General features: G+C 38.0%; 1 protein-coding gene and 1 pseudogene across 1 annotated transcript in view; both read right to left on the reverse strand.

The window, feature by feature from the left end:
• Nucleotides 1-3,329: 3,329 nt before the first annotated feature.
• On the reverse strand, nucleotides 3,330-3,502 carry LOC123253164 (annotated as a pseudogene).
• Nucleotides 3,503-7,886: 4,384 nt separating this feature from the next.
• Nucleotides 7,887-17,398, reverse strand: part of LOC123252541 (solute carrier family 15 member 2-like) — a 66,389-nt gene continuing 56,877 nt past the window's right edge. Inside the window, 5 exon segments of the mRNA XM_044681831.1 lie at nucleotides 7,887-8,024; nucleotides 8,978-9,082; nucleotides 9,254-9,397; nucleotides 9,517-9,610; nucleotides 9,934-10,041. Coding sequence (XP_044537766.1) covers nucleotides 7,887-8,024; nucleotides 8,978-9,082; nucleotides 9,254-9,397; nucleotides 9,517-9,610; nucleotides 9,934-10,041 — 589 coding nt within the window.

The following is a 17,398-nucleotide window of genomic DNA, read 5'->3' on the forward strand; positions in this document are numbered from 1 at the left end:
GGCTCTTCAAGAACTCTATCCAAATCCAGAGAAAGAACTGTGGGAGCAGAAACACAGAAGAAAAACATGATCACATGCTTCGATGGGGATATGATTAGGGATGTAGATTCTAAATGATCACCCGCCCTCGTGCAAATATCAATAATATAGAAATAGGTCTTGATCAATGATACATGTAAAACCCAGTGGAATTGCCTGTTGGCTGTGGGAAGGGAGGGAAAGGAAGGAAAGAACATGAATTATGTAACCATGGAAAATTTTTCTTAATCAATAAAAATGATATAATAAAAAATTAAATTAAAAAAAGAACTATGGCTATTCATAAGACAGGTGGTTCTACAAAAAGAATAGGATACTTGTTGAAGAAAAATATTCTTAGCTCACGAGATAGATAAGTTATCTGGGCATAGCTGGTCTCACTTAAAGGAATCTGTCCATCAGCACTTTCCCAGGACTCAAATCCCTCAGCTTCTGTGGAAAGTGTCCAAATCTTTTGGTACAGATCAGAGGGGAGAATAAGATGCCGAAAGACAGAGCTGCAGGAGCTAGTGTCCGTCTCGCTTAAAATAAAGCAGCTGAAGTCAGTTTGCTTTGCCTGAGACAGGGCTGCTTCTAAGGAGGGCAGGGGAGGAGGTCTTTGTGTTCAACGTGGTTACACAAACATGGCAGGGAAATTCACGGTGCAATAACGGGGTTTGGGTATGAGATACCAAGGCCAGAGCAGCAAGGTTACTTGTGGGAAATTACCGACTCGGGATACTTGCTTCAGTTGGTCTCTGGGGTTTATGGAGGGAAGAGGCTTTGTCTATTTCTCCCATACCCAAGGAACTATTGAATTCCACCTCAATTTAAACGCTTTTGGTGGGGGAACCGTACATGCATGAATATAAGCTAGTTTGGGGATAAGAGAATGGTAGCATCTAGAAGAGGTGGTTTTTTTTTTTGTTTGTTTGTTTTGTTTTTTAAGGATTTGAGGAGAGGTAGGTTTTTGGGTAGCCACCAGGGAATGGAACCAAAAGGCAGAGGTTAAAGTCTAGAGGGGTGATTGGCAGTGCAGAGGATGAGAAGTCAAAGGATCAATAGCAAATATTGAAGGCTTGTCCTTAGGGATATGGCAAAAATTGGGGATTCATTGATAAGTTTTACCCATAACATGGAGCTCCCATGAAAACCAATTTATCCTGTTCCATCCTTAGTCTTATTATAAACAAAAACCAGTGAGCTCTTGAGCAACTTTTTACATGTTCTAATTATAAAGACAGGATGTACACAGTTGAATTTCAGAGTGAGCAAAGAATATGATTTATAGACCAAGGAATAGATGCCAGAAAGGGAAGACCTATATCAAGTAAAACAGGAAACCAGCTGATATTAGTTGATATCTCAAGTGTTTGTAGACAGACGTGGCAGGAACTAATCAGATTTAATACCAGGGCTACAGCTGATGCCTCTCTGCTCAATTCTGCAGACTCTAGCTAACTATCTGCTCATCGTAAGCAAATGGCAGCAAGAGAGATGCCAGAAATCCTCCACGGTGAGAAGAGCCATCTCAGTACATTCCCATCTTTGGGACCAGCAAATTGAGTGAAGGATAAAGACGTAACTGTTTCTAGAACTGAAGGAGGACCTGGGAGGAAATCCCATCAGGAGGAGCCAGCCTCAGTGAGAATCCAAAAGTAGAAGAAAAACAAGAGGAAAAAAAGGCCTAAAGAAAAAGAAATTTGTGAATGATCAAGTAAATGTTTCAGAGGGCAATAATGGAAGGAGTAGGCAGATATGGAATGGGACATTGAAGGCAGTAGTAGTGAGACCAGTTCATATTAAAAGATATGTTGGCTGAACCACTGCTATGTTTTAAAGATCAAGGAGAATGAGAAGGGTGGCATGGCTAGAGGAAGACAAATGTCTCAGTTCTCAGAAAAAAAAAAAAAGAACTGAATCTCCAAACTGTGGGTCAGTGAGCTTGATTTTGATTCCCACAAAATTTTTAGAATTATTAAAGAGAGGCAACATGGTGTAGAGGAGTGGAGATAGAGAACCTGGGTTCAAATCCCATCTCTATTACTACCTGTGAGACCTTGGGTAAGTACCTTAATCCTTCTGGATTTTAGCTTCTTCACCTGTAACATGGTAATTTGGATTCAAATGTCAAACTCATAGATACATAAAGTATAACTGCAAAATATTTAACAAAATAAAAACACAACACAGATGTTAATTTGTGATTTTCTAAGTTGCTATGAAGGCAGCAGGAATCTGGTTGCTATTTGAGTTTTATATCAAAGGACTTTTGAGCTCACTCGTATCCTATATCAGCACATCTTAAGCTTTTTGGTCTTAGAACTCCTTTACGCTTTTTTCCTCCCTTCTTAAAACCCTTATTTTCTATCTTAGTAACAACTCTTTAAAAAGAGCAAGGGCGAGGCAGTGGGAGTTAAGTGACTTGCCCAAGGTCACAGAGGAAGTGTCTGAGGCCAGATTTTTAGAACTCCTCCTGACATCATACCTGGCATTCTATCCATTGTGATTGTGCCACTCAAGTGTCCCTTCCTTCACACTCCTAAAAATTATTGAAGACCTCCAAAGAACTTTTGTTTTTGTAGGTTATGCCAGTATTTTCCATATTGAAAATTAGCATATCTTAGTATTGTGAAAATATTTATTTTGTAGACCTCCTGAGTCTCAGGGACCAGAGTTTGCAAACTCCTGATGTAAATGTATGCTTTTATGCTTGCTTATCCTGGAAAAGACTAAGGAGAGGGAAGAAGGAGACACACGATAATCATAGGACATTTGCTAAAATTCAAGTTGTTCTATTTCTATTCTATTCTAGTTCTATCTAAATATAGAAACATGAAATGCATAATCTATGTATAATGTCTCTCAGATGATGCAAGGAGGGAAGGGAGGGGCTGAGACACTTGTAAATAAGTTGTATTAAGAAATAAAAACAATCTGGTACTAGCTAAGAAACAGAGTAATGGATCAACAGAATAGCATTAGTAATCAATATTCAGTTGTAAATAGCCATAGTAGCCTAGTGTTCTCTAAGCCCAAAGATCCAAACTTTTGGAGGAAGAATTCTGACAAAAACTGCTGGGACTCCTGGAAAACAGAATGGCACAAACAAGGAATAGACCAACAATATCTCATACCATATACCAAGATAAAGTCAAAATGGTTACTTGGTTTGGAAATAAAGGGTGATACCATAAACAAATTAGAGGAATACCAAATAATTTACCTGTCAGACCTAAGGATAAAGGAGAGAATTTATGACTAGAGAAGACATAAAGAACGTTATGAGAAATAAAATGGTTTTGATTATTAAAAACAAAATCAATGCAACTGAGATTAAAAAGGAAACAAAAAATTCAGGGAAAATGTGTGTGTGCACATGCTCATAAATCACAGGGGTCAGCCCATCCAGAATCCAATGGATACACCTCGCCCTGGGGAAACCACTTTTGTAATCATGGAATCATCCCTGCCAGGGAAAAAAAAATATAGCAAATGTCTCTGACAAAGGCTTCATTTCCTAAATATACAGAAAGCTGACTCAAATTTATAAGGATACAAGTCATTCCCTAATTGACAAATGGTCAAAGGAAATGAACAGGCAGTTTTCAGATGAAGAAATTAAAACTATAGTCATATGAAAAAATGCTCCAAATCACTATTAGAGAAATTCAAATTCAAAAACCCTCTGAGATACCACCCCACACCTCTCAGATTTAGTGAATATGATCAAAAAGGAAAATGATAAATTTTGGAAGGAATATGGGAAAACTGGGACACGCTACTGGTGGAACCGTGAACTGATGCAACCATTCTGGAGAGCAATCTGGAACCGTGCCCAAAGGGCCATAAAATGGCCACAAAACTCTTTGATCCAGCAGTACCACTACTAGGTCTGTATCTCAAAGAGATCAAAGGAAAAGGAAAAGGACTTTTATATACACAAATATTTATAGCAGATCTTTTTGTGGCGGCAAACAATTGAAAACTGAGGGAATTTATCAACTGGGGAATGGCTGAAAAGGTCATGGAATTACTATTGTTGCCATAAGAAATGATGAATAGGATGATCATAAAAAAGCCTGTAAAGACATATGAAGTGATGCAAAGTGAGCAGAAGCAGGAGAATGTTGTACCCAGTAACAGAAATGCTGTTTAATGATCAACTGTGGGAGACTAAACATCATCAGCAATACAAGGATCCAAGCAAACCCCAAGAGAGACATGTTAGAAAATACTATTCAGTCATAGTAGGAATTGTTGGAGTATGAATGCAGATTGAAGCATACCATTTTTCACTTTATTTCCTTCCTGAGTTTTTTATTGGATGTGTATCTTCAGTCACGACATAGGGAATATGGAAATATAAAATGAAAGCACTGATATAATCTATATATCATACTATTTACCACCTCAGAGAGGAGGGGAGAGAATTTGGATCATAAAATGTCAGAAAGCCATTATTAAATTATTTCTACGTGTCATTGAAAAAAATGGTAAAAAGAATTGCCTTTTCATATCTTTTGACAATTTATCAATTGGGGATCCACGTCATTTGGAAAGCTCGGAGACCAGCTTTCTATTTGAATCAGAAGTCAGCTTTGTCTCTGTTTTCACTCGTGGGTTGAGAAAGGCTTCATAAGGCAAAGGAAGCAGAGATATTTGGTTAACTTTGTAAAATATTTTGTTGACTTATTTGGGGAATTTGGGGAAATGTTCCCCGTCTGTGAATCTGCAAGAGTTTTTATTTGGTGTGAATTTCCAATATTCATGTGGGATTGTATATATTTGAGACTTTAGTGTAATGCTATGGGGAAACCAGTGAATGGACATTGCTTATACGTCTTCAGAGACCAGAGAGAGCTGTTCTAAATATGGGATAAAATTCACTCTTACCTATCTCCCAGGGAGGGAATTTTCAAATTACATGGAAATATGTAATCCAAGATTCTCTGGGTATTTTTTCAGCACAGCCAGTTTACCTAAGGAGAAGCCCTCTTCCAACTCCCACCCCCTGGGTCTAGATAGTCTCCTTTGATTGAATGTCTGCATTTTTAAAACCAGTCTGGGTGAGATGGACCCATTTTCTCTTTTAGCTTTTCTGTATCTTTTATATGCTGTGCCCAGTATGGATGCCATGAATTGAACTCCTGAGGACTGTCCCTCGTTTACTTCCCTTTTACCCCAGCCCAGAGAAATGGGCCCGCAGGTGCCCGTTTCTATTGCAAGCCATTTGTCCTCAGATTTGGGTACTAGCGGGAAAGTCTGAGCCATGTTGACTTTGGAGCTTAGTGCCAGGATTGCAGGAGACAGTATGGCCAGCCACGTGAGCAAAGTAGTTCTGAGAATCCTAGAGCTCAAGCCCGAGGAGAATTTTGAAGTTGGAACTAGGACTGTGCTCTACCAGAACCAAGCTAAGCCATGGACCTCATGCTCTTCCTCTCCTGAGGTGTTACAAGTGGGAGGAGGATCATGTTGTGTACCAGCGTGTTGGAGGGCAGAGAATGTATTTTTGTTACATCTTTTGAACTAAATATTTTCCATGTATAAGTTAATATATTAATGGCTAATGGAAATGGGGTGCAGAAGAATCACCCCTACAGTTGAGGGAACACAATCAGTGAAGACTAGAGCCAATGATAGGAGCCCCCAGATTCCTTACAAGGTACTAGAGAACCAGTTACTTGAGGGAAGAGTAATGTTTAGGCGACTTGTTCATGGTTGCACAAGCTGGTGTATATCTGGGGCAAGACTTGATATGAATCTTCCTGACTTGAAAGCTGGCTTGCTCTCCATTGTAGTACATAACCCCTTCCCTGCAGCCTTTTTTCTTTCCCTACTCTCATATATTCTGCCATACCCCACCTTCTACTCCCAATCGCAAAGGGGGGGAAAACAGTAGAGAGCCAGAGCTAATACCTTCATTTGTCTCAGTGGAGTTTGTTGTGGGATTTGGGACTTTAAACTCAGGATGGAGAAACTTCCCTCTTGACCCTCTTCACTCCTCTACTCTGATCTAAGGAAATAAGGAACGAGCAGGAGCAGGAGCTGCTGAAAAGGCAGAAGCAGGAAGATCCCAGAATTCTAGGCAAGTGACAGGGTTTCTTCTAAAAGACCATTGAAGCAGTAGGTTGTGCGTCTTATTTCCTTGGGCGGATGTTGGAAGCCAAGAGAGGAACACAGTCTTAGCATCATCTCTGGACCCCATCAGAACCACCATAGTTTGCAAAGTCTCTACGCTGGTTTCTGTGACCTGAAAATCAGGTCGCAGAATGGATGGCCTATCCAAAAACCTTTGACCCCTCTCTATGCTTCCTTTCATTATTAAAAACAAATTTAGTTTTTAGGACAGTCTCAAGTTTTATAAAAAAGCCCAAGTACCATATAGTAAACCAGCAGTTAAGGAATTAACAGTTTTTCTCTCCAAACAAAAAGGCAGAAATTAGGCTGCCAGGCTATGAGTCCGCTCGTAGACAGCCCAAGGTCAAAATCAGGCAAGCTTAGATTGTTAAACATTTTGCCAGGTGCATTCCTCCCAATAAAGTTAAAAAGTCCATTCATTAAGTCTATCTTTGAAATATGGGAACTTTCCCCAGAATTAGCTTTCAGATAATGAGACTCATTCCAACTTTGAATCTTGTTTCATTCTGGGCCTAATCTTTTGATATAATTCTTTTACTGTACAACTAATTCTTTTGTGCTTTGTAAAGTCCTATGTCAATCATGACTTAATTCTGTAACCTCGGCATATCTGCGCAGCTGTAAAACTTCTTTGTACTTTTGTGTGAAATGGGTTTTCAATTTTGTATATATTAAACTTAAAGTTCCATGGCAAGGAGGAGCAGCCATGAGCAGCCCCCAGTATCAAATTCATTCTTTCTCACCTAAACTGTCACCTCCCAGACCCCTGGAGCTGCTGGATAGTTTTCGACAGGTGGACCTTGTGAGATTTGGCTATTCTCCCTATCCTGTGACTGTCCTTCTGATCCATCTTACTGTTCTTGTGTTCTGTGGTTCTGTTTATCTTGCTGTTGCTAATGGATTGACATTCCAGCAGATCTGCTTGAGACACCCAAAGCCATCTGTCAGGGAGAACCTTTCCCTGTACTCTGGTTCCTGCTTAACTTTCAACCTTACCACCTCTATCATCATCTTAAGGGGGGGGGGGGATTTTGGTTAGGGAAGTGTATTTACTGTAGGAGCTGGGACTTTTAGGCAGAGAGGTAAATGACAGTGTAAGATACCATCTTTCTGAAGATAACTAGATTTGGTGGGGAGGTTCATTTATATTCTTTAGATAGATCCCAATTCCCTTCCCTTCCTTCCTTCCCTTCCCTTAAATAAACCCTGTTTAATAGCATTTGGTATCCTGTAACCTTTATCCTGTTGGCTTTTCCAAACCCTACAATCCTTCCAATACTAGTTCTAAGCAATCATTCATTGGCCTACTAAAATCCCATCACCACCTGGTATCATTTAGATACTTAATTCAGATCCCGGGAGCCAACCACATAGTCAACCACTGTTCTTCACCCTTTATTCTCTTCTTCCCCAAATAACCCTCCACACACTGTGTCTCTTGCCCATCTGGGAAGGCATGAGTTGAGGGTGGCTTATTGTTCATTGAAACTTTCTTTTGGTCATCCTTCTCATGGGTTATTTAATAGAGAGGAACTCCTGGTGTATCTCCCCCCTGGCCTCTCATCTCCAAGCACACACTCAAACACTGTGATCCAGAATTGAATGAAACTGGCTCCCGCCAGTATCTAGGAGAGTCACTGAGGAGGAGGGTCAGAGAGGAAAAAGGCCTGGGATGAGGAGGGACCTCAGCCAAAGGTTGTTTCTCCATCTGTTCCCCAAGCACGGCTTCAGGGCATGGAGGTCTGAATTCTGGAGTGAAGCTCTCCCTGAAGTTTTACTACAGTTTCTTGGTAGTATCGGGCTATGAGGAAGATGACAATGATCACAGCCAGGTGGATACTAGAAAATACGAATTGGTCAATCCACTGTAGAAAGAAACAGAAACAGAATCAGGATATGGTGTTTTTTCCTTCCTAGAATTCTATAAAAGGATTTATGGAACTATAGCATCATAGAATGGTCTCATGCAGAATATTCCATCTCCTCCATCTGCTTTGCACATATTAAGATATGACCTCATCATTGCCTCCTAGAATTCCTGGCTTCTGTCAAAACTTAGCTCAAGCACTACCTCCTACATTTTCTTGATGTCGCCAGGGACTAGTACCTCCCCCAAATTACTTTATAGTTGTTTTTTCACTATTTTGTAAATGCGTAAATTTTATTTCCCCAAACCATGGGAACCACTTGAAGGTAGGGATTATTTTGTTTTTATCACTATTCCTAGCACCTACTACAGGTCTGTGATCTAGTTCAGGCTTGATCTTTGCTTCATGAATGGAACCTCCATTAGAAGCCACTCAATTCAATACCAATTTACAAATGAGGAAAGAGGCTCAAAGAAAGGGACTTAATGAAGTCCCTCCAACTCCCATTTCCGTGATCAGTTTTTTCCATCTCTCCATCATGTTTCTTCCCCTTCACTCCTCCTGTTCCATTATCATGGGTGACTTCAATATCCCATGCTGATGATCCTGTGACACTCATCTCTTGTGTTCATTGGCTTTTATCTAAATCACTCCGATTACCTCCTAGCCCTTGTCAACATGTGGTATAATTCTACCAGAGAGAATTTCAATGGCCGTCTAGTCCAACACCTAGTAGCCGTCCAGCTCTAGCTCCTGCTGGGACTTACCAGAGGTTAAAGTGAGATTTCTTACCGTGTTTGCATCTCTCCGGGGCCAAGGGTCTGGAATGGGGGCCAAGGGCTGGGAATGGAGGGCAGCAGGGGCCAGAGGAGTGGGCAGGGAAATCAATTATGCCTGGTGCGAGGGCATCTAGTTTTGAAAAGGGCAACATAAGAAAGAAGAGTAAGTACCGAAGGCAGGAGGAAGCTGTAGATGAGAGTAGCATCAATGAGGAAACCAGTGAAAATGGTGCTTAGCCACAAAGCCATCATGGTAACTTTCATGCCTTCGACAGCCTACGGCACAAAATCCAGCTCAGTCACTCCCACCAAGATCCAGGCTGCCAGACTTCCCGAAGCCCCGTGGGTAACCTTCATCTGCCTCTTCCTCCCCCCCCTCTCCCCACTCCCACCATCTTTGACATGCTCCTTCCTCTGTATTCTAGCTGATCCTGAGTAATCTCTGACCTCAGCATAGTAAAACTGCATGCAGGAAACTTGCACCAAAAATTCTCCTATCTCGAATGTAATTAACTGTGGAATTTGCCACCCGATGGAAATGTTCTTCATCTCAATGGTCTGTATTTTCCAGCTACTCAATACTGGGGTGTCCTGCGGAATCGAGTCAAGGCCAGAGTATAGTTAGTGGTAGGGGAAGAAAAGTCTAGGATATGTAAGAGAGAAGGTTACTGGGCTGGAGCCTCTTGGCTAGCCCTTCTTTGGGAACTCACCTTAATAATAACGAATATGTAATTGCCTCCGTAATCCAGCAGCCCCAAGGGGAACAAGAATTCTTTCTTCATTTTACCCAACAGCTTTCTACTTCTGATGAGAGTCAGTCAGTCAATTAAGTGCAATTTTGTGCCAGGCACTGTGCTAAGTGTTGGGAGTACAAAGAAAAGCAAAAGACAGTACCTGCTCTCAAGGAATTCAGAGTGTAATGAGGGAGACAACATGCATACAGTTATGTAAAGGCAAGATATAGACAAGATAAATTGAAGCTAATCAAAAAAGGGAAAACACTAGCATTCAAAGGGATCAGAGAGAGCAGGGAAGTTTTGACACTTCTGTTGAATGGGGGTAGGGCCCAGGTTGTTCATTCCCTCAATCTGGGATAGGGATGATGGGGGCAGGGGATAATAAGTCACCTGTTTGTCTTAATTCTTAGGTTTGGAGAGACCCTATTGTATTTAGAGAGGCTGAAGGATCCAAAGGCTAGCTGGAAATTAATCTTTTTGTCCAAGATACTGATAATCCTGTGGATAAGAACTTAGTCTGAGTCTAAGAGTCAAAGGCATGCACTGCAACTATTCCCCAGGGTATGCCCCTGCCTCTGAAAGACCTCGATTCTATTCCATTGTTTGCTAATATCTGCCCCATGTTTCCACCACCCTTTTGGGTGTCATCATTTCCCCTCTATCACATAATACAGAATATCTTTTTAGAAGAATTTCCAGGTCTAGGCATCCAGATGTCTCTGTGTCATATCCATTGTCCCATTATCCTGGCCAGGTCTGATGTTTTCCAGGGGAAGAGCCTCCAGGCACCTTGATGCTCCAATTTATGGCATTGCATTTAGGGAGTTAGTATGACTAATACTGGAAGCCAAGATAAGAACAAAACATCAGATGCCAAGACAGATCAATGGCAAATCAGGACTAAGAATCTATTCAGTCTTAGAGCATGTAGCAAAGACGACTTTGTTGGGTAGTCATGGTTCTCTGCTGGACCTATGCAGTGGATACTATAAATTTTCCATAGCAGAGGAAGATGAAAATAAGGCATCTTTCATTTGCCCATCAGGACTCATCAGTTCAAGTGAGTGTCTGAAGGTGGATTTGAATCCAGGCTCTTAACTTGCCAGTCCATTGAGTTTTACATGAGAAAACAAAAGCAACAACAAAACTTGATCATAAAAAGCTACTATGGTGGAAGGTAAAATAGACATAAACTCAGAAGAAGAAAACAATATGAAAACAGCTACAACCAGAGGCTCAAAGAAAAATACTTAATTGGACCCAAGCCCAACAAGAACTCCTTGACAAGTTGAGGAAAGAGATGAGTGGTAGAGGGAAAAGAAATGAGAGTGAATGCAAGAAAGTTATGAAAAGAAAATCAACAGTTTGCTAGGAGAGGCAGAAAAAAATACTGAAAAAAATAATACTTTAAACAACAGAATTGGCCAAATAGAAAAGGAGGCATAAAATTCACAGAAGAAAAGAATTCTCTAAAAACAAGAATTGGCCAAGTGGAAAAAGAGGTAAAAAAACCTCATGCAAGGAAATAATTTTTTAAAAATTGGAATTGGGCGAGTGAAAATTAATGGATCCATGAGACATCAAGAAACAATAAAACTAGCTCAAAAGAATAAAAAGAGAAGAAAATGTGAATTATTTCATTGGAAAAACAACTGGCCTGGAAAATAGATCAAGGAGAGATAATATAAGAATTATTGGACTACCAGATATCCATGATAAAAAAAAAAAAGAATCAAGAGATAGAAGGGTGAATCAATGGAATAGACTTGGGGTAAATGACCTCAGCAAGCTAGTGTTTGATAAACCCAAAGACCCAAGCTTTTGGGACAAGAACCCACTATCTGACAAAAACCGCTGGAAAAATTGAAAAGTAGTATGGGAAAAATTAGGTTTAGATCAGCATCTCACAACCTATACCAAGATAAATTCAAAGTGGGTAAATGACTTAAATAATAAGAGGGAAATTAAAAATGAATCAGATGAACATAGAATAGTATGCATGTCAGATCTATGGGTAAGAAAAGAATTTAAGATCAAACAAGAGAAAGAGAACATTATGAAGTGTAAAATGAATAATTTTGATTATATTAAATTAAAAAGATTTTGTTCAAATAAAACCAATGCAACCAGAATTAGAAGGAAAGCAGTAAACTGGGAAAAAATTTTATAACAAAAATATCTGACAAAGGTCTAATTTCTCAGATTTGTAAGGAACTAAATCATATTTGTAAAAAAATCAAGCCATTCCCCAATTGACAAGTGGTCAAGGGATATGAATAAGTAGTTTTCAGATGAAGAAATCAAAACTATCAGTAATCACATGAAAAAGTATTCTAAATTCCTCCTGATAAGAGAAATGCATATCAAAACAACTCTGAGGTACTACCTCACACCTAGCAAATTGGCCAATATGACAGTAAAGTAAAAATGTTGGAGAAGATGTGACAAAATTGGAACACTAATGCATTGCTAGTAGAGTTGTCAATTGATCCAACCATTCTGGAGGGCAATTTGAAATTATGCCCAAAGGGCTTTAAAAGAATGCATGTCCTTTGATCCAGCCATACCACCACTAGGTTTCTACCCCAAAGAGATAATACAAGATGGTCATACAAAAATATTCATAGCCACTCTCTGGTGGCAAAAGATTGGAAAATGAGAGAGTGTCCCTCAGTTGGGGAATGGCTGAACAAATTGTGATATATGATGGTGATGGAATACTACTGTGCTGTAAGGAATGATGAACTGCTTGATTTCTTTACAAACTGGAAAGACCTCCATAAACTCACTGATGCAGAGAAAAATGAGCAAAACCAGGAGAACATGTAACATTGTGGGATGATCAAATATAATCATCTTTTCTACTAATAAAAATAATATGATATAGGACAATCCCAAGGGACTTATGAGAAAGAATGTTATCCGCATCTAGAGAAAGAACTATAGGAGTAGAAATGCAGAAGAAAAATATGTGATTTATCAGTTGTTTATAGGGGTATAGGATTTGAGGTTTTGGTTTTTAAAAGATTATAAAAATGAATAATATGCAAATAGGTAGAGTGATAATATATGTATAAACCAGTGGAATTGCTTGTTGGCTCTGGGAGACTGAAGAGAAGCAAAGAAAAGTACGTAAGAAAGAGAAAGCATAAGGAATTCAATGATGTTAACCTGTTTACATTTTTTATGAGAAGATGATTCATGTAACTCCTAGGAACTTTGTTATTATTAGTTAAAAGGAGTTTACAAAGAAGACATGGATGTGAGTTATGTTGGGATGATCTAAAAAATTGAAAGGGTTAGAAAGTAGGATGCATTGGGATACAGGGAAAGAAGTAAGGTGGAAGAGAAAAATTTTCTCACATAAAAGAGGCTTTTAAGGAAGAACTATTACAGAGGAGAGGAAAAGAGTGGGGTGGGGAGTGGGCATTACTTGAACCTCATTCCCATCAGAATTGGTTAAAGAGGGAAGAAGACATATACACATTCAGTTGTATATAGAAATCTATTTTAGCTCTTAGGAAAATAGGAGGGGAAAGGGATAAGATAAAAGGGAGGGAAGATTAAGGGAAGCCAAACCCTCCTCCCCAAAACAACAACAACAACAGCAACAACAACAAAAGCCTTTTGAGAGAGACAGTATAAAAAGAGAGAAGAAACAGAAGAAAATAAGATGATAGAAAATACATAGTAAACAAAAGTATAAATCTGAATAGGATGAACTCACCCCATAAGATGGAAGTGGATAGCAGAATGGATTAAAAACAAGAATCTAACCAAATTTGTTTATAAGAGTCACATTTGGAAAAAAATAAAAGACATGCACAGGACTAAAATATAGGGCTAGATCAGCATTGAATATGCTTGAGTGGAAGTATAAAAAGGCAGGGCCAGCAATCATGATCTCAGACGAAGCAAAAGCAAAAATGGGACTAACTAAAAGAGATAATCAGGGAAACTGCATTTTGCTAAAAGGTACCATAGACATGTGAATGACTTAGCTCTTCTCAGCAATACAATGATCCGAGCCAATCCCAAAGGACCAGAAAGAAAAATGCTTTTCATCGCCAGAGAAAGAACTGATGGAGTCTGAATGCAGATTGAGCCATGCTTTGTTTTCTTCTTTTCTGTGTGTGTCCTTCCACAATATGAAAAATATGGAAAATTAGTTACAATGGCACTGTATCACCTTTGTTCAATTGCTTACTTTCCTGGGAATTTGGAATTCAAAATGTCAGAAAATGAATGATGAAAATTTTTGCATGAAATTGGAAAAATAAAACATTATTGAAGACAGGAGGCCCCAGGATAACTTAAGAAATGATTTTAGGATTTGACTTGCCTTGTAAATGTATCAGGATATTTAAATGAACTGAATTAAAATATTTATGTATGATTGGACTAAAGCATTTAAGATAAACCTTAATTTTGGGGAAAGTCAGCTAAAATTATGATTTTAATTATTTCCTTAAATGTAAAAATGATTAAGTCATCTGACTTTTGTAATTTTAGCAAGTATACCCCAAAAACACAGGAATTACTATTTGAATTTGAAAGATGATTTGGAGGATTCCATGTGTGAAAACATTAAAAAAATATTTAGCGCTTCATTTATTTTAATGTTGGGAGACTGAAAAGTAACAATCAAATGGAACTTGTTCAATGTAACACAAATGCTAAAATAAAAATATACTCAAGTTAGGGGTTCCAGGTTTTTATTCTTACTTGGCATGGCATTTTGTTCAAAAGTATGTTTGCTGCAAGAATCTTAGCAATGTTTGGTAGTACATACCTATGGGAGCAGTTATTTTTATTCCTGAAGACTACTAAAATGTCACATAGGGTGAGATTAACGAAGACTGAATTATGACAAAAACTTATACCCAATATTGATAAAATAATTTCTGGCAAAAGGTGCTAAATTTCCAGCAAACAATGATTAATTTTGAATCTTCTAGCACTGACATGTTTTATGATGCTTTTGAATCTATTTGATATTAAAACATAAAATTTTATGCATCTTTTTTTACCAGTCACTAGAGTTCCTATCTGATGTGTATGCATGTGTGTCTTATATATGTATATATGTAAATATACATAATGAAAACAAATTGTTAAATTAAAATAATGTATTTTCTTTTTAATGTATTAACTATATCTAGTTCTTATCTGATTTTTGTGTTGCTATATTAATAAAAATAAATGTGTGATTTTCAAAAATAAATGTGTGGTTTTCTAAACAGTATGTGCCTCACAAGGTTTCCTAAATTACTACTTTATTTTGGCACCAGTGTTATTGACCACTAATTGTACAAAAATATTTATAGTTGCTCTCTTTGTGATAACAAAGAATTGGAAATGGAAGAAATGTCCATCAACTGGGGAATGGCTGAACAAGTTGTAGTATAGGATTGAAATGGAATCCTATTGTTCTATAAGAAATGAGAAGCAGCATGGACAGGCTGAGCCAATATAATAAAATGACAATCCTACCTAAATTAATTTACCTGTTCAGTCCATGCCAATCAGACGATCCCAAAATTATTTTCTAGAACTAGAAAGAGTAATAAAAAAAATTCATCTGGAAGAACAAAAGGTTAAGAATCACATAGAAATTGATGAAAAAAATAAGAAGGAAGAAGGCCTAGTTGAATCATATCTCAAAATATGCTATAAAGCAGTAATCATCAAAACAATCTGGTGCTGGCCAACAAATGGAGTACTGGCTCAAGGAAATAGGTTAGGAAATCAACACACACTAGTCAATGACCACAGTAAACTAGTTTTTTGATAAACCAAAAGATCCAACCTATTGGAAGAACTTACTCTTTGACAAAAACTGCTGAGAAGATTGGAAAACAAAATAGCAGAAAGTAGGCATAGACCAACATCTCATACCATACACCTACATAAAGTCAAAATAGATACTCGATCTAGAATAAAGTTGATATCATAAACAAATTAGAGGAACATGGGAAAGCTTACCTGTCAGATGTACAGATAAGGGAAGAATTTATGACCAAACAAGACATAGTAAACATAACAAAAAGTGAAATGGATAATTTTGATTAAATCAAATTTAAAAGGTTTTGTGAAAACAAAACCAATACAAAACCAAGGTTAGAAAGGAAACAAAAATTGGGGAAAATTTTTTAGAGCAAGTGTCTCTGACAAAGGCCTCATTTCTCAAATGTTTATAAATTATGGAGACACATTTATAAGAATACAAAGCATTCCCCAAATGATAAATGGCCAAAGGATATGAACAGGCAGTTATCAGATGAAGAAATTAAAACTATCTGTATGACCCTGGACAAGTCACTTGACCCCCATTGCCTACCCTTACCACTCTTCTGCCTTGGAGCCAATACTTAGTATTGACTCCAAGACGGAAGGTAAGAGTTTAAAAAAAAAAAAAAACTATCTGTGGTCTTATGAAAAAATTCTCCAAATCACTATTGATTAGAGAAATGCAAATTAAAACATCTCTGAGATACCACCTCATGCCTATCAGATTAGTTAATATGACCAAAAAGGAAAATGGTAAATGTTGGAAGAGATGTGAGAAAATTGGGACACTAATACAATGCTAGTGGAACTGTGAATTGAATTCTGACATTTTTTTTTAAACCCTTACCTTCCGTGAGTGGTAAAGGTAGGCAATGGAGGTCAAGTGACTTGCCCAGGGTCACACAGCTATGAAGTATCTGAGGTGAGATTTGAACCTAGGACCTCCCTTCTCTAGGTCTGGCTCTCAATCCACTGAGCTACCCAGCTGCCCCTGTGAACTGAATTCTGAAAAGCAATCTGGAACCACGCTCAAAAGGCCATAACATTATGCATACCCTTTGACCCATGATTGGATCTGTATCCTGAAAAAATCATCAATAGGGGGAAAGGACCTACATGTACAAAAATATTTATAGCAGCTCTTTATTATAGTAAACAAGAATTAGAAACTGAGTAGATGTCCATCAATTGAGAAATTACTAAAAAAGCTGTGATAATATGGTTCTAATGGAATACTATTATTGCACCATAAAAAATTATAAACAAGATGAGTTCAGAAAAACTTGGACTTACATGAAGTGATGCAGAGTGAAGTGAGCAGAACCAGAACGGTGTGTACCGTAACAAATATTGTTCCATGATCAACTGTGAAGGACTAAACTATTATCATCAAAACAAGATCACAAGATAATGCCAAGTGATTCATGATAAAAAAAAATGTTATTCACAGCCAGAGAAGAAACTGTTGGAATTTGCTTACATACCAAAGCATACTGTCTTTCACTTTATTTCCTTCATGAGTTTCTTTTTATTGTATGTGTGATATGTGTCTTCTGGCGTGACTTGGGGAATTTGGAAATCAGTACTGCATGAAAACACTGGTATAACCTATATCAGACTATTTGGGGAAGGAAAGAAGTAGAGATAGAGAGAATATGAATCACAAAAGGTCAGAAAACAAAGATAAAAAATTGTTTCTAAATGTAATTGGAAAAAATAAAAGAAAGTTAAAAAAATGAGGAACAACATATTTTCAGAAAAACCTGCAAAGACTTTTATATATACTGATGCAAAAGGAAATCAGGAGAACATTATATTCTCAGCAATCCAATGATCCAAGATAATCACCAAGACTCATGATGAAAAATACCATCTGCCTCCAGATAAAAAACTGATAGAGTATAAATGCCAACCAAAACATACAGTATTTCACTTTTCTTCTTCTTCTTCTTCTTCTTCTTCTTCTTCTTCTTCTTTCTTCTTCTTCTTCTTCTTCTTCTTCTTCTTCTTCTTCTTCTTCTTCTTCTTCTTCTTCTTCTTCTTCTTCTTCTTCTTCTTCTTCTTC

Source organism: Gracilinanus agilis, chromosome 6 (genome assembly GCF_016433145.1).
Source record: "Gracilinanus agilis isolate LMUSP501 chromosome 6, AgileGrace, whole genome shotgun sequence".
In the NCBI taxonomy this organism is placed as follows: Eukaryota; Metazoa; Chordata; class Mammalia; order Didelphimorphia; family Didelphidae; genus Gracilinanus; species Gracilinanus agilis.